A 17,500-nucleotide genomic window follows, 5' to 3' on the forward strand; every position below is an offset into this window, starting at 1 on the left:
GAACCTACGCTGGGCTCCCTCAATTGCAAGAATGTCCTTCCTCAAATTAAGAGACCAAAACTGCACACAAAACTCAAGTCCCCCCTTAACCTTCTGCGCTCCAGAGAATAAAGACCTAACTTGTTCAACCTTTTTCTGTAACTTAGGTGCTGAAACCCAGGCAACATTCTTGTAAATCTCCTCTGTACTCTCTCTATTTTGTTGACATCCTTCCTATAATTAGGCGACCAAAACTGTACACCATACTCCAGAATTGGCCTCACCAATGCCTTGTACAATTTTAACATGACATCCCAGCTTCTATACTCAATGCTCTGATTTATAAAGGCCAGCACACCAAAAGCTTTCTTTACCACCCTGTCTACATGAGATTCCACCTTCAGGGAACTATGCACAGTTATTCCCAGATCCCTCTGTTCACCTGCATTCTTCAATTCCCTACCATTTACCATGTATGTCCTATTTTGATTTGTCCTGCCAAGGTGTAGCACCTCACACTTATCAGCATTAAACTCCATCTGCCATCTTTCAGCCCACTCTTCCAAATGGCCTAAATCCCTCTGTAGACTTTGAAAATCGACTTCACTATCCACAACCCCACCTATCTTAGTATCATCTGCATACTTACTAATCCAATTTACCACACCATCATCCAGATCATTGATGTACATGACAAACAATATGCAGAGGATTGTGAATGTTTACACAAACGCTGACACACACACACACCGGCTCACAAACCTTCACCCGTAAAAGAATCACACATTTTCACAAACGCACACAGCGAGAAACTTTCACACACTGCCTCACAAATGTTGACACAGTCTCACAAACTTTGACAGTCTTACAAACTTTGTCAGTCTCACAAACTTTGAGTGTCACAAACTTTGTCAGTCTCACAAACTTTGTCAGTCTCACAAACTTTGAGTCTCACAAACTTTGACACAGTCCCACAAACTTTGACAGTCTCACAAACTTTGTCAGTCTCACAAACTTTGACAGTCTCACAAACTTTGACACAGTCTCACAAACTTTGACAGTCTCACAAACTTTGACACAGTCTCACAAACTTTTAGTCTCACAAACCTTCAGTCTCACAAACCTTTACACAGTCTCACAAACTTTGACAGTCTCACAAACATTTACACAGTCTCACAAACTTTGACACAGTCTCACAAACTTTGACAGTCTCACAAACTTTGACAGTCTCACAAACTTTGACACAGTCTCACAAACTTTGACACAGTCTCACAAACTTTGACACAGTCTCACAAACTTTTAGTCTCAAACTTTGACACAGTCTCACAAACTTTTAGTCTCACAAACTTTGACAGTCTCACAAACTTTGACAGTCTCACAAACTTTGACACAGTCTCACAAACTTTGAGTCTCACAAACCTTGACAGTCTCACAAACCTTGACAGTCTCACAAACTTTGACACAGTCTCACAAACTTTGTCTCACAAACTTTGACAGTCTCACAAACTTTGACACAGTCTCACAAACTTTGACACAGTCTCACAAACTTTGACAGTCTCACAAACTTTGACACAGTCTCACAAACTTTTAGTCTCACAAACCTTCAGTCTCACAAACCTTTACACAGTCTCACAAACTTTGACAGTCTCACAAACATTTACACAGTCTCACAAACTTTGACACAGTCTCACAAACTTTGACAGTCTCACAAACTTTGACAGTCTCACAAACTTTGACACAGTCTCACAAACTTTTGACACAGTCTCACAAACTTTTAGTCTCAAACTTTGACACAGTCTCACAAACTTTTAGTCTCACAAACTTTGACAGACACAGTCTCACAAACTTTGAGTCTCACAAACCTTGACAGTCTCACAAACCTTGACAGTCTCACAAACTTTGACACAGTCTCACAAACTTTGACACAGTCTCACAAACTTTGACAGTCTCACAAACTTTGACACAGTCTCACAAACTTTGACACAGTCTCACAAACTTTGACACAGTCTCACAAACTTTGACAGTCTCAGAAACTTTGACAGTCTCACAAACTTTGACACAGTCTCACAAACTTTGAGTCTCACAAACTTTGACACAGTCTCACAAACATTTACAGTCTCACAAACTTTGACACAGTCTCACAAACTTTGACACAGTCTCACAAAATTTATTTGCACTTTATCAGTTTATTTATTGATGTGTGTATTTACGTACATAATGGTATATAGACACACTGATCTGTTTTGTATTCATGACGTCTATGTTCTGTTGTGCTGAAGCAAGCAAGAATTTCATTGCCCTATCAGGGACACATGACAATAAACTCACTTGACTGTTCACTTGACTTGTCCCGTATTTGACTGCTACTACTCGGGGTCGAGGGGACTGACGTGTCAAACCCCGCCTCGCCCGTCCTGACCTTCAAGGACCCATGGACCACCACGACCAACATCGGCAAGAGGTTGGTCGGGTCTCCTAATCTGAGGAAAGACATTCTTGCCATAGAGGATTTGAGTCTAGGAGCAGGGAGGTTCTACTGCAGTTGTACAGGGTCTTGGTGAGACCACACCTGGAGTATTGCGTACAGTTTTGGTCTCCTGATCCGAGGAAAGACATTCTTGCCATAGAGGATTTGAGTCTAGGAGCAGGGACGTTCTACTGCAGTTGTACAGGGTCTTGGTGAGACCACACCTGGTATTGCGTACAGTTTTACATAGAAATACAGAAATTAGGTGCAGGAGTAGGCCATTCGGCCCTTCGAGCCTGCACCGCCATTCAATATGATCATGGCTGATCATCCAACTCAGTATCCCGTACCTGCCTTCTCTCCGTCCCCCCTGATCCCCTTAGCCACAAGGGCCACATCTAACTCCCTCTTAAATATAGCCAATGAACTGGCCTCAACTACCCTCTGTGGCAGAGAGTTCCAGAGATTCACCACTCTTTGGTCCCCTAATCTGAGGAAAGACATTCTTGCCATAGAGGGAGCACAGAGAAGGTTCACCAGACTGATTCCTGGGATGTCAGGACTTTCGTATGAAGAAAGACTGGATAGACTCGGCTTGTACTCGCTAGAATTTAGAAGATTGAGGGGGGATCTTATAGAAACTAACAAAATTCTTACGGGGTTGGACAGGATAGATGCAGGAAGATTGTTCCCGATGTTGGGGAAGTCCAGGACAAGGGGTCACAGTTTAAGGATAAAGGGGAAATCTTTTAGGACGGAGATGAGAAAAACATTTTTTTTCACACACAGAGAGTGGTGAATCTGTGGAATTCTCTGCCACAGAAGGTAGTTGAGGCCACACAGTTCGTTGACTATATTTAAGAGGGAGTTAGAAGTGGCCCTTGTGGCTAAAGGGATCAGGTGGTATGGAGAGAAGGCAGGTACAGGATACTGAGTTGGATGATCAGCCATGATCATATTGAATGGCGAATGGTGCAGGCTCGAAGGGCCGAATGGCCTCTACTCCTGCACCTATTTTCTATGTTTCTATGATATATCCCCCCTCTCTCTCTCTCATCAATTACGAGAGTGGAAGTCAGAGAGAGAGAGAGAGAGACACAGAGAGAGAGAGAGAGAGAGAGAGAGAGAGAGAGAGAGAGAGACAGAGAGAGAGAGAGAGAGAGAGACAGAGAGAGAGAGAGAGAGAGAGAGAGAGAGACAGAGAGAGAGAGAGAGAGAGAGACAGAGAGAGAGAGAGAGAGACAGAGAGAGAGAGAGACACAGAGAGAGAGACACAGAGAGAGAGACACAGAGAGAGAGACACAGGGAGAGACACAGGAGAGAGACAGAGAGAGGGAACAGAGAGAGACACAGAGACAGAGAGAGACAGAGAGAGACAGAGAGGGAGAGAGAGAGAGGAGAGAGAGGGAGAGAGAGAGAGAGAGAGAGAGAGAGAGAGAGAGAGAGACAGAGACAGAGAGAGAGAGAGACCGAGAGAGACAGAGAGAGACAGAGAGAGACAGAGACACAGAGAGAGAGGGGGACTTTTATTTATATAGCATATTTAAAATACACCTCTCGTTGGCCAAAGTACTTTACATTTATTATAAGACTAGCACAACAAAACAAAACTACATGCATATATAAATAGAAACATAGAAATTAGGTGCAGGAGTAGAGGCCATTCGGCCCTTCGAGCCTGCACCATTCGCCATTCAATATGATCATGGCTGATCATCCAACTCAGTATCTCGTACCTGCCTTCTCTCCATACCCCCTGATCCCTTTAGCCACAAGGGCCACATCTAACTCCCTCTTAAATATAGCCAATGAACTGGCCTCAACTACCCTCTGTGGCAGAGAATTCCAGATTCACCACTCTCTGTGTGAAAAAAGATCTTCTCATCTCGGTTTTAAAGGATTTCCCCCTTATCCTTAAGCTGTGACCCCTTGTCCTGGACTTCCCCAACACCGGGAACAATCTTCCTGCATCTAGCCTGTCCAACCCCTTAAGAATTTTGTAAGTTTTTATAAGATCCCCTCTCAACCTCCTAAATTCTAGAGAGTATAAACCAAGTCTTTCTTCATAAGACAGTCCTGACATCCCAGGAATCAGTCTGGTGAACCTTCTCTGTACTCCCTATATGGCAAGAATGTCTTTCCTCAGATTTGGAGACCAAAACTGTACGCAATACTCCAGGTGTGGTCTCACCAAGACCCTGTACAACTGCAGTAGAACCTCCCTGCTCCTAGACTCAAATCCTCTATGGCAAGAATGTCCTTCCTCAGATTAGGAGACCAAAACTGTATACAATACTCCAGGTGTGGTCTCACCAAGACCCTGTACAACTGCAGTAGAACGTCCCTGCTCCTATATTTAAGAGGGAGTTAGATGTGGCCCTTGTGGCTAAGGGGATCAGGGGGTATGGAGAGAAGGCAGGTACGGGATACTGAGTTGGATGATCAGCCATGATCATATTGAATAGCAGTGCACGCTCGAAGGGCCGAATGGCCTACTCCTGCACCTAATTTCTATGTTTCTATACTCAAATCCTTTTGCTATGAAAGCTAACATACCATTGGCTTTCTTCACTGCCTGCTGCACCTGCATGCCTACCTTCAATGACTGGTGTACCATGACACCCAGGTCTCGCTGCATCTCCCCCTTTCCCAATCGGCCACCATATACACATATAGCCCTCACTTATATTTCTATAGTACATTTAGAAAATAGCTCTCGTTGGCCAAAGTGCTTTACATTGGTGGAGGTACTAATGTTATACAACAGTGGTTCATAGATTAAGTACATACATAAATATATACATATAGCCCTCGCTCAGAGGACGTCAGGAAAGGCTTGGGAGTATAGATAAGTCTTTAGTCTAGACTTAAAAGAGTCGATGGAGGGGGCAGTTGGTTCTGATGGGAAGGGGGATACTGCTGTTCCACAGTCTAGGGGCAAAGGCTCCTTCGATTGCCCCTGAGCTTATGCCTAGACCACGGGATACTGAGTGGCCTGGAGGTGGTGTGGTGGGTGAGCAGACTTTTCATGTAGGTCGGGGCAAGACCATTGAGGGCTTTGTAGACATAGAGGAGGGTCTTGAAGTGTGAGGATGTGGCTCTTCCAGGGAGATACGAACTGCATTTCGTTGTCTCTGTACTGTACACTGCACAATGACACTTAAAGTTGAATTGGAATCTGAATCTGAATCCGAGTCTGACTCTGAATCGGAATCGGAATCTGAGTTCAATAGGATAGAAAATAGGTGCAGGAGTAGGGTGGTGGAAGGGTTTCATTAGAGGGTTTAATTAGAGGGTTCGATGAGAGGGTTCGATGAGAGGGTTCGATGAGAGGGTTCGATGAGAGGGTTCGATGAGAGGGTTCGATTAGAGGGTTTAATTAGGTTTAGTTAGAGGGTTTAATTAGAGGGTTTAATTAGGTTTAGTTAGAGGGTTTAATTAGAGGGTTTAATTAGAGGGTTTAATTAGGTTTAGTTAGAGGGTTTAATTAGAGGGTTTGATTAGAGGGTTTGATTAGAGGGTTCGATTAGAGGGTTCGATTAGAGGGTTCGATTAGAGGGTTCGATTAGAGGGTTCGATTAGAGGGTTTAATTAGGTTTAGTTAGAGGGTTTAATTAGAGGGTTTAATTAGCGGGTTCAATTAGAGGGTTCAATTAGAGGGTTGTGGGGCTGCAACCGCAAAGGCTCGTTCGATCGCCCCTGAGCTTCTGCTTAGACGGTGAAAGTAGGGAAATGGGAGAGGGTGGGGAGGGGGAGTGATCGGGAGAGGGGGGAGGGGGGGTTACCTGTGTGGTGGCCAGTGTGTACCCCTTGGGCTGAAGGCTCTCGGCCGTCGCTGCGATGTCGGTGATCTCCTTCTTGGGGCCCTTGGCCAGCGGCGCCACCACCTGGTGGTTCCTCTCCTCGCCCGTCTCCGGCCCGTCGCGGACCAGGAACTCCACGCCGATCTCGTCTTCCTCGTCCTCCTCCTCCTCATCGTCGCTCTCCTCACTCTCGTCCTCCTCCGTCGCCATCGAGTCGTCCGAATCTGAAACGGGGGGGGGGGGCGGTTTACAACATGGCCGACTTTGGCCTCCTGTTTCAAGATGGCCGACTTTGGCCTCCGCTTTCCGCGCTGTATCTCTAAACTAAACTAGATCTCGGAACTAACTATCTCGGAACTAAACTAGATGGATCGATCGCTGGTCGGGCTAGTACGGACTCGGTGGGGAAGGAAGGGCCTGTTTCCGCGCTGTATCTCTGAAGTAAAAAGGGGAATAGTTGAAGCAGGGAGAGGAGGGCGAGAGTTTGGGGCCTGGTTCAAGATGGCCGACTTTTGCCTCCTGTTTCCGCGCTGTATCTCTAAACTAAACTAAACTGGTGTACAGGGCGATCTCTCCTCTTCTCCCCTCTCCTCTGTCCTCCCCTCTACTCTCATCCCCTCTCCTCTCCTCCCATCATCCCCTCTCCTCTCCTCCCATCATCCCCTCTCCTCTCAGCTCCTCCCGTCCCCTCTCCTCCCTCTCCATCCCCTCTCCTCTCCTCTCCCCTGTCCTCCACTCCCCTCCCCTCTCCTCTCCCCTGTCCTCCCCTCTCCTCTCCTCTCCCATCCTCCACTCCCCACTCCTCCTCTCTCCTCTCCTCCTCTCTCCTCTCATCCCCTCCCCTCCCCTCCTAGGTGCAGGAGGAGGCCTACGGGGCGATCGCTGGTCGGGCTAGTACGGACTCGGTGGGGAAGGAAGGGCCTGTTTCCGCGCTGTATCTCTGAAGTAAAAAGGGAATAGTTGAAGCAGGGAGAGGAGGGCGAGAGTTTGGGGCCTGGTTCAAGATGGCCGACTTTTGGGCGAGAGAGAGAGAGAGAGAGAGAGGGACACAGAGAGAGACACAGAGAGAGACACAGAGAGAGACACAGAGAGACACAGAGAGAGACAGACACAGAGAGAGAGACACAGAGAGAGACACAGAGAGACAGAGAGACACAGAGAGAGACAGAGAGAGAGAGAGAGAGAGACACAGAGAGAGACACAGAGAGACAGAGAGAGACAGAGAGAGACAGGGAGAGAGAGAGAGAGAGAGACAGGAGAAGAGAGAGAGGAGAGGGGAGAGACAAGAGAGAGAGATAGAGGGAGAGACAGAGGGAGAGACAGAGGGAGGAGACAGAGAGGAGAGACAGAAAGAGGGGAGGGGGAGGGAAGAGAGAGAGGAAAGAGAGAGAGTTCAATAGACAGAGAGAGAGCGGAGAGAGGAGAGACCAGAGGGAGAGACAGAGGGAGAGAGACAGAGGGGGAGAGACAGAGAGAGAGACAGAGAGAGTCAGACGGAGAGAGAGACAGAGAGGAGAGAGAGAGAGACAGATAGAGAGAGACAGAGAGAGACTGACGGAGAGACAGAGAGAGAGACAGAGAGAGACAGAGAGAGACAGAGACAGAGAGAGGGACAGAGACAGAGAGAGGGACAGAGACAGAGAGAGTGGGAGAGAGAGAGACAGTGAGAGAGACAGTGAGAGAGAGATAGACAGAGAAAGAGACAGTGAGAGAGAGATAGACAGAGAAAGAAACAGAGAGACAGAGAGAGAGAGTGGGAAAGAGAGAGAGATACAGAGTGAGTGAGACAAGAGAGAGACAGAGAGAGACAGAGAGAGAGACAGAGAGAGACAGAGAGAGAGAGGGAGAGAGAGAGAGAGAGAGAGAAGAGAGAGAGAGAGAGAGAGAGAGAGAGAGAGAGAGAGAGAGAGAGAGAGAGAGAGGGAGAGAGAGAGAGAGAGAGAGAGAGAGAGAGAGAGAGAGAGAGATAGAGAGAGAGAGAGAGAGAGAGAGGAGAGAGACAGAGAGAGAGGGAGAGAGAGAGAGAGAGGAGAGAAGAGAGAGAGAGAGAGAGAGAGAGAGAGAGAGAGAGAGAGAGAGAGAGAGAGAGAGAGAGAGAGAGAGAGAGAGAGGGAGAGAGAGAGAGAGAGAGAGAGGGAGAGAGAGAGGGAGAGAGAGAGGAAGGGAGAGAGGGAGAGAGAGGGAGAGAGAGAGAGAGAGAAGGAGGGGGAGAGAGGGAGAGAGAGGGCGGGGGAGAGAGAGAGGGACAGAGGAGAGGGACAGGGAGAGAGGGAAAGAGAGAGGGCCAGAGAGAGGGGGGGACCCAGGGAGAGAGGGGGGTAAAGAGAGAAATGAAGAAACTAAGAAATGAATATTGAATTGCTAAACTTGCTATTGTGTTGTACTGCTTACAGCTGCAAGAACGTGTAGCATCAATAAAGGGCAGAGAGAGACAGAGATGCTGCCTGACCCGCTGAGTTACTCCAGCACTTAGTGCGCCTGTCTCTGGTTTAAACCGGCACTTGCAGTTCCTCCCTCACCTCGCGAGCTGCTGCTTTCTTCGTACTCAGAGGTGGCGTCCTCCTCGTCCTCCTCCTCCTCCTCCTCCTCCTCGGAGTCAGTGGGACCCTCGGAATCACTCGGGCCCTCGGAGGGAGAGTCGGGGCCACCCTGGGTCCCGTCGAAAGCCTTGGCGTATTTGCTCAGGAGCTCAGCAACCGGGAGCTCACCTGTGGGGAGGGGAGGAGAGGAGAGGAGGGGAGGAGAGAGGGGAGGGGAGGAGAGAGGGGAGGGGAGGAGAGAGGGGAGGAGAGGAGAGGGGAGGAGGGGAGGAGAGGAGAGGGGAGGAGAGGGGAGGAGAGGAGAGGGGAGCGGGGGGGAGAGGGGAGAGGACCCGGTGGACCAAAGGGCCTCAAACAAACTTGTATTCACATTGCTGTTGTACAAGACGTTGGTGAGGTTGCATTTAGAGTATTGCATTCAGTTCTGGGCACCGTGTTACAGGAAAGATGTCTTCGAGCTGGAGAGGGCGGCAGAGAAGATTTACGAGGATGTTGCCGGGACTCGAGGGGCCTGAGCTACAGGGAGAGGTCGGGGCAAAGGGCTGGGACTCTATTCCTTGGAGCGCAGGAGGATGAGGGAGGGGCGATCTCATATAGAGGTGTACAAAAATCATGAGAGGAATAGATTGGGTCAAGGCACCGAGTCTCTTGCCCAGAGTAGGGAATCGAGGGACCAGAGGGACACGGGTTTTAAGGTGAGAGGACGAGGGGGGGGGAGGGGAGAATAGGAACCGAGGGGCAAGGGTTCGAGGGGTGGTGGGTGTAGGAACGAGCTGCCGGAGGAGGTAGTTTGGTCGGGGTGGGACAGTGTAGATGGGGGCATGTTTGGTCGGGGGGGGGGCTAGTGGGTATAGACTGGGCATTTTGGTCGGGTGGGACTAGTGTAGATGGGGCATGTTGGTCGGGGTGGGACTAGTGTACACGGGGCATGTTGGGTCGGGAGGTGGGACTAGTGTAGATGGGGCATGTTGGTCGGGGTGGGACTAGTGTAGATGGGGCATGTTGGTCGGGGTGGACTAGTGTAGATGGGGCAGTTGTTGGTCGGGGTGGGACTAGTGTAGATGGGGCATGTTGGTCGGGGTGGGACTAGGGTAGACGGGGCATGTTGGTCGGGGTGGGACTAGTGTAGACGGGGCATGTTGGTCGGGGTGGGACTAGTGTAGATGGGGCATGTTGGTCGGGGTGGGACTAGTGTAGACGGGGCATGTTGGTAGGGGTGGTTGGTCGGGGTGTAGAGTGGTGGGGCATGTTGGTCGGGGTGGGACTAGTGTAGACGGGGCATGTTGGTCTGGGGGGTGGGACTAGTGTAGACGGGGCATGTTGGTCGGGGTGGGACTAGTGTAGACGGGGCATGTTGGTCGGGGTGGGACTAGTGTAGGCGGGGCAGGTTGGTCGGGGTGGGACTAGTGTAGAGGGGGCATGTTGGTCGGGGTGGGACTAGTGTAGGGGGGCATGTTGGTCGGGGTGGGACTAGTGTAGACGGGGCATGTTGGTCGGGGTGGGACTTGTTGCAGATGGGGCAGGTTGGTCGGGGTGCGACTATTGTAGACGAGGCATGTTGGTCGGGGTGGGACTAGTGTAGACGGGGCATGTTTGGTCGGGGTGGGACTAGTGTAGACGGGGCATGTTGGTCGGGGTGGGACTAGAGGTAGACGGGGCATGTTGGTCGGGGGTGGGACTAGTGTAGATGGGGCATGTTGGTCGGGTGTGGGACTAGTGTAGAGGGGAAACTACCCTGTCTAAAAAACTTTCTGGTCGAGGGGGGTGTTTAGATGGGGGTATAACTGTGGGGCAATGTTGGTCGGGGTCCCTACTACCTCAACTAGACTAGTGTAGAAGGGGCATGTTTGGAAGAGGGACTAGTGAGGGGAAATGATGGGGAAATGTGGGCAAACTAGACTGCCCAGTGTCCCGATTCTCCTTAGTTGGAATAGTGCAAGCTGGTCCTAGTTCGGCAGAGTAGTCCTCTCCGAGGTCTCTTCCCAATCCTCGATAGTCTCATCCAGTTCTCCTGGCACACAAGAGCCTCTCTTAGAGTCGACAATCCCCGGTTCAAATCCCAGCCCCGCCACCCGTTGCCAGGGACAAGCGATACAGCGCGGAAACAGGAGGCAAAAGTCGGCCATCTTGAACCAGGCCCCAAACCCTCGCCCTCCTCTCCCTGCTTCAACTATCCCCTTTTTACTTCAGAGATACAGCACGGAAACAGGCCCTTCCTTCCCCACCGAGACCGTACTAGCCCGACCCTCGATCGATCCATCGCCCCGTACACTAGTTTAGTTCAGAGATACAGCGCGGAAACAGGAGGCAAAAGTCGGCCATCTTGAACCAGGCCCCAAACCCTCGCCCTCCTCTCACTGCTTCAACTATCCCTTTTTTACTTCAGAGTACAGCGCGGATCGGAAAACCTAGCCCTTCCCCACGAGAGTCCGTCCCCCCGACCACATGGAGATCGATGCAGCCATCGCCCGTACACTGCGTTTAGTTTAGTTTAGAGATACAGCGCAAGAAACAGGAGGCAAAAAGTCGGCCATGTTGAACCATGCCCCAAAAACCCTCTCGCCCTCCTCTCCCATGCTTCAACTATTCCCTTTTTACTTCAGACGATACAGTGAAATCGAGGAAACAGTCCCCTTCCTTCCCCACCGACCTGTAGAGGAGGTCACGCCTAGAGGGAGAGGGAGAGGGAGAAGGGGGGGGAGAGGAGAGAGAGAGGAGAAGGATCTCCTCCAAGGAGGGATGGAGGGAGGAGGGGAGGAAAGGAGGAGAGGGAGGAGGGGAGAGGGAGAGGGAGAGGGAGGAGGGGGTTTAGGGGAGGGAGAGGGATTTTGAGGGAGAGGGAGAGGGAGGGGGGAGGGGGAGAGGAGAGGGAGGGAGGGAAAGAGAGTCTTTTCATTCAGGGGGGAGGGGGGGGAGAGGGGAGAGGGAGAGGGAGAGGTGGGGGGGAGAGGGAGAGGGAGGAGGAGAGAGGGAGGGAGGGGGGGAGAGGGGGGGGAGATCCTTTAGGAGAGGGGGGAGGGAGGAAGGGGGAGGTGAGAGAGGGATTGGGGGGGAGGGAGGGGGAGGGGGAGATGGAGGGGGAGGGGGAGGGGGAGAGGGTAGAGAGGAGGGGGAGGGGGGAGGGGGAGAGGGAGAGGGAGGGGGAGGGGGGAGGGAGGGGGGAGAGGGGAGGGGGAGGGGGAGGGGGGAGGGGAGGGGGAGGGGGAGGGGGAGGGGGAGGGGGAGGGGGAGGGGGGGAGGGGGAGTGGGGAGAGGCCCGAGGGAGAGGGAGAGGAGAGGGGGAGAGGGGGAGAGAGGGACAGGGAGAGGGGAAGGGGGCGGGAGGGGGAGGGGGAAGTCTGGGAGAGGGATGGAGAGGGAGAGGAGGAGGGGAGGAGGAGAGGGACAGTACCTTCCTCATTGTCAGCGTTGAACTCCTCATCGACGAGCTCCACTGGGTCCCCACGACGTCCCCGGTCTCTCACGGGGCCGCGGCGAGCGTTCTGCGTGGAAGGTGAAGAGAGAACGTTCGGTTGGATCTCGGCCATCGTTTCGCCCAACGCCTCCGCTCGGCTCGCAAGAACCAAGCTGATCTCCCGGTGGCTCAGCACTTCAACTCCCCCTCCCATTCCCAATCCCAATCCGACATTTCTGTCCTGGGCCTCCTCCATGGCCAGAGTGAGCAGCACCTCCTCTTATTCCGCTTGGGGAGTTTGAACATTGACTTCTCCAATTTCAGGTAGTCCTTGCATTCTCCTCTCCTTCCCAGCTCTCCCTCAGCCCACTGTCTCCGCCTCTTCCTCTCTTCTTCCCCCCACCCCCCACCCACAACTGCACACAATACTCCAGGTGTGGTCTCACCAGGGCCCTGTACAACTGCAGAAGGACCTCTTTGCTCCTAGACTCAACTCCTCTTGTTATGAAGGCCAACAGGCCAAAACTGCACACAATACTCCAGGTGTGGTCTCACCAGGGCCCTGTACAACTGCAGAAGGACCTCTTTGCTCCTAGACTCAACTCCTCTTGTTATGAAGGCCAACAATCCAAAACTGTACGCAATATTCCAGATGTGGTCTCACCAGGGCCCTGTACAACTGCAGAAGGACCTCTTTGCTCCTGTACTCAACTCCCTTTGTTATGAATGCCGTTGGCTTTCTTCACTGCCTGCTGTACATGAGCCGCTGTGTGTGTGTGGTGTGTGTGTGTGTGTGTGTGTGTGTGTGTGTGTGTGTGTGTGTGTGTGTGTGTGTGTGTGTGTGTGTGTGTGTGTGTGTGTGTGTGCGTATGTGTGTGTGTGTGTGTGTGTGTGTGTGTGTGTGTGTGTGTGTGTGTGTGTGTGTGTGTGTGTGTGTGTGTGTGTGTGTGTGTGTGTGTGTGTGTGTGTGGTGTGTGTGTGTGTGTGTGGTGTGTGTGTGTTGGTGTGTGTGTGTGTGGTGTGTGTGGTGTGTGTGTGTGTGTGTGTGTGGTGTGGTGTGTGTGTGGTGTGTGTGCATGTTGTGTGCGCGTGTGTGCGTGTGTACAAGTGTGTATTTGCACGTGCATGTTGTGTGTGTGTGGTGTGTGTGTGTGCGCGTGTGTGTGTGTGTGAGTTTTTGTGTGTGTTTGAGTGTTTGTGTGTGTGTGTGTGTGTGTGAATGAGTCTGTGTGTGTGGGGTGTGTGTGTGTGTGTGGGGTGTGTGTGTGAACTCTGACCTGTGGTGGGCGCTGAGGCCTGGTTTCTTCCTCCTCCTCCTGGTCCTCCTCATTGTCCAGTGCGGAATGCGGGTGTGTGTGGGGGTGGGGGGGGGGGTGGGGAGGGGAGTGAGCGCAGCACTTGCTCCAGGGGCAGGAGACTCTCCCGCTGGAGCAGCTCCACCTCACGGCGCCGAGTCTCAGCGTCGTTGCCCGAACGTCGCTCCTCCACCTCGATCGTCTCCTCGTCGTCAGCATCTTCCTCCTGCGGCTGGAAGTCTGTCAGGGGGGAGAGGGTGACGTGAGATGGGGGAGGGAGATTCACTCTGTGTGTGAGTGTGTGTGTATGTGAGTGTGCAAGTAAGAGTTAGTGTGTGAGTGGTCACTGTGTGACGGGGTGGTCACTGTGTGACAGTGGTCTTTCATTATGGGGTTACTGTGTGACAGGGTGGTCACTGTGTGACGGGGCAGAGTGGGCGGTCTCTGTGTGACGGGGTGGTCACTGTGTGACGGTGGTCTTTGATATGGGGTCACTGTGTGACGGGGTGGTCACTGTGTGACAGTGGTCTTTGATTATGGGGTTACTGTGTGACAGGGTGGTCACTGTGTGACGGGGCAGAGTGGGCGGTCACTGTGTGACGGGGTGGTCACTGTGTGACGGTGGTCTTTGATATGGGGTCACTGTGTGACGGGGTGGTCACTGTGTGACAGGGGTCTTTGATTATGGGGTTACTGTGTGAAAGGGTGGTCACTGTGTGACGGGGCAGAGTGGGCGGTCACTGTGTGACGGGGTGGTCACTGTGTGACGGTGGTCTTTGATATGGGGGTCACTGTGTGACGGGGCAGAGTGGGTGGTCACTGTGTGACGGGCAGGGGGTGGTCACTGTGTGACGGGACGGTCACTGTGTGACGGTGGTCTTTGATATGGGGGTCACTGCGTGACGGGGATGGGATGGTCACTGTGTGACGGGGATGGGGTGGTCACTGTGTGACGGGGCAGAGTGTGTGGTCACTGTGTGACGGGCGGTCACTGTGTGATGGGGAAGGCGTTGTTCTTTGATATGGGGGTCACTGTGTGACGGGGATGGGATGGTCACTGTGTGACGGGGATGGGATGGTCACTGTGTGACGGGGTGGTCACTGTGTGACGGTGGTCTTTGATATGGAGTCACTGTGTGACGGGCCGGTCACACAGTGACGGGGTGGTCACCGTGTGACGGGCAGGGGTGGTCACTGTGTGACGGGGCGGTCACTGTGTGACAGGGGCGGTCACGGTGTGACGGGCAGTATTCGGGAAGGGGGGGAGGGGGGAACACTCCACTCCTACCTTCATCCTCGGTGGCAGAGTCGGAGCCAGGCGGGGGGCTGGAGCAGGCTGACCCCGAGCCGGCCCGGGACGAGCTGAGCTGCGAGGAGGAGCCGGGCTTGCTGGCCGGCAGAGACTCGTTCAGGCTCTGGCTCAGCAGGTCGGAGTATTTCTCCGTCTGGCCCACGATGAAGTCCAGCTGCAGGTCCAGTGCCTTCTTCCGCTTCTCCTCCAGGCGGGACTGCTGCTTGAACTGCACCACCTGCACAAAGCCAAGCAAAGTCACCTTTCACCCCACCAGCCGTCACATACAACAAGTAATCCTCCGTCAGTTTCGCCACCTCCAACGTGACCCCACCACTCATAGAAACATAGAAATTAGGTGCAGGAGTAGGCCATTCGGCCCTTCGAGCCTGCACCATTCGCCATTCAATATGATCATGGCGGATCATCCAACTCAGTATCCTGTACCTGCCTTCTCTCCATACCCCCCTGATCCCCTTAGCCACAAGGGCCACATCTAACTCCCTCTTAAATATAGCCAATGAACTGGCCTCAACTACCCTCTGTGGCAGAGAGTTCCAGAGATTCACCACTCTGTGTGAAAAAAGTTCTTCTCATCTCGGTTTTAAAGGATTTCCCCCTTATCCTTAAGCTGTGACCCCTTGTCCTGAACTTCCCCAACATCTTCCTGCATCTAGCCTGTCCAACCCCTTAAGAATTTTGTAAGTTTCTATAAGATCCCCTCTCAATCTCCTAAAATCTAGAGAGTATAAACCAGGTCTATCCAGTCTTTCTTCATAAGACAGTCCTGACATCCCAGGAATCAGTCATGTGTCCCTGTACACAGAACATAGTAGGTATTGACTACAAAACAGATCAGTATGTCCATATACCATAATATAAATATATACACACATGAATAAATAAATTCACCCCACCAGCCGGCAAATACAACACATAATCCTCCGCCATTTCCGCCACCTCCAACGTGACCCCACCACTCGCCACATCTTCCCATCTCCCCCCATGTCTGCCTTCCGCAAAGACCGCTCCCTCCGCAACTCCCTTGTCAATTCTTCCCTTCCCTCCCGTACCACCCCCTCCCCGGGCACTTTCCGTTGCAACCGCAAGAAATGCAACACCTGTCCCTTCACCTCCCCCTCGACTCCATTCAAGGACCCAAGCAATCGTTCCAGGTGCGACAAAGGTTCACCTGCATCTCCTCCAACCTCATCTACTGCATCCGCTGCTCTAGATGTCAGCTGATCTACATCGGGGAGACCAAGTGCAGGTTGGGCGATCGTTTCGCCGAACACCTCCGCTCTGTCCGCAATAACCAACCTGACCTCCCGTTGGCTCAGCACTTCAACTCCCCCTCCCATTCCCAATCCGACCTCTCTGTCCTGGGTCTCCTCCATGGCCAGAGTGAGCAACAACGGAAATTGGAGGAACAGCACCTCATATTCCGCCTGGGTAGCCTGCATCCGGCGGGCATGAACATCGAATTCTCCCAATTTTGTTAGTCCTTGCTGTCTCCTCCCCTTCCTTAGCCCTCCTGCTGTCTCCTCCCATCCCCCAGCCTTCGGGCTCCTCCTCCCCTTTTCCTTCCTTCTCCCCCCACCCCCATCAGTCTGAAGAAGGGTTTCGGCCCAAAACGTCGCCTATTTCCTTCGCTCCATAGATGCTGCTGCACCCGCTGAGTTTCTCCAGGTTTTTTGTGTACCAACTGTAAATATGTGGATTTCAAATATGTCCGAAATGCTACACCTGGAAGATATGAGATTCCTTAAAGCAGGCAAACCAGACCATTTCCAAAAGATTTGGTCTCCAGTTGTCGACTTACTACAAGTGTAAGGTGCAACAGAATTCTGAAAAGAAATGGTTAGAAACATAGAAAACAGGTTGAGAAGTTGAGAAAATCTTTTTTTTTCACATAGAGAAACATAGACAACAGGTGCAGTAGTAGAGGCCATTCGGCCCTTCGAGCCTGCACCATTCGCCATTCAATATGATCATGGCTGATCATCCAACTCAGTATCCTGTACCCGCCTTCTCCCCATACCCACTGATCCCTTTAGCCACAAGGGCCACATCTAACTCCCTCTTAAATATACCGTGGCCTCAACTACCCTCTGTGGCAGAGAATCCCACAGATTCACCCCTCTCTGGGTGTGAAAAACAATGTTTTTCTCATCTCGGTCCTAAAAAGATTTCCCTCTTATCCTTAAACTGCGACCCCTTGTTCTGGACTTCACCAACATCGGGAACAATCTTCCTGCATCTAGCCTGTCCAACCCCTTAAGAATGTTGTAAGTTTCTATAAAATCCCCCCTCAATCTTCTAAATTCTAGCGAGTACAAGCCGAGTCTATCCAGTCTTCATATGAAAGTCCTGACATCCCAGATATCAGTCTGGTGAACCTTCTCTGTACTCCCTCTATGGCAAGAATGTCTCTCCTCAGATTAGGGGACCAAAACTGTATGCAATACTCCAGGTGTGGTCTCACCAAGACCCTGTACAACTGCAGTAGAACCTCCCTGCTCCTAGACTCAAATCCTCTATGGCAAGAATGTCTTTCCTCAGATTAGGAGACCAAAACTGTACGCAATACTCCAGGTGTGGTCTCACCAAGACCCTGTACAACTGCAGTAGAACCTCCCTGCTCCTAGACTCAAATCCTTTCGCTATGAATGCTAACATACCATTGGCTTTCTTCACTGCCTGCTGCACCTGCATGCCTACCTTCAATGAC

At 51.8% G+C, this 17,500-nt stretch overlaps 1 protein-coding gene across 1 annotated transcript in view; it reads right to left on the bottom strand.

Annotated features, from left to right (window-relative positions):
* The window catches only part of LOC129715265 (helicase SRCAP-like), a gene marked incomplete at both ends in the record, with an annotated part of 42,119 nt that overhangs the window by 22,821 nt on the left and 1,798 nt on the right, over positions 1-17,500 (bottom strand). Inside the window, 5 exons of the mRNA XM_055665130.1 lie at positions 6,232-6,473; positions 8,769-8,966; positions 12,181-12,271; positions 13,513-13,718; positions 14,767-15,007. Coding sequence (XP_055521105.1) covers positions 6,232-6,473; positions 8,769-8,966; positions 12,181-12,271; positions 13,513-13,718; positions 14,767-15,007 — 978 coding nt within the window. The remainder of the gene's footprint in view (positions 1-6,231; positions 6,474-8,768; positions 8,967-12,180; positions 12,272-13,512; positions 13,719-14,766; positions 15,008-17,500) is intronic.

The sequence above is a fragment of the Leucoraja erinacea genome, unplaced genomic scaffold (assembly GCF_028641065.1).
Source record: "Leucoraja erinacea ecotype New England unplaced genomic scaffold, Leri_hhj_1 Leri_1080S, whole genome shotgun sequence".
In the NCBI taxonomy this organism is placed as follows: Eukaryota; Metazoa; Chordata; class Chondrichthyes; order Rajiformes; family Rajidae; genus Leucoraja; species Leucoraja erinaceus.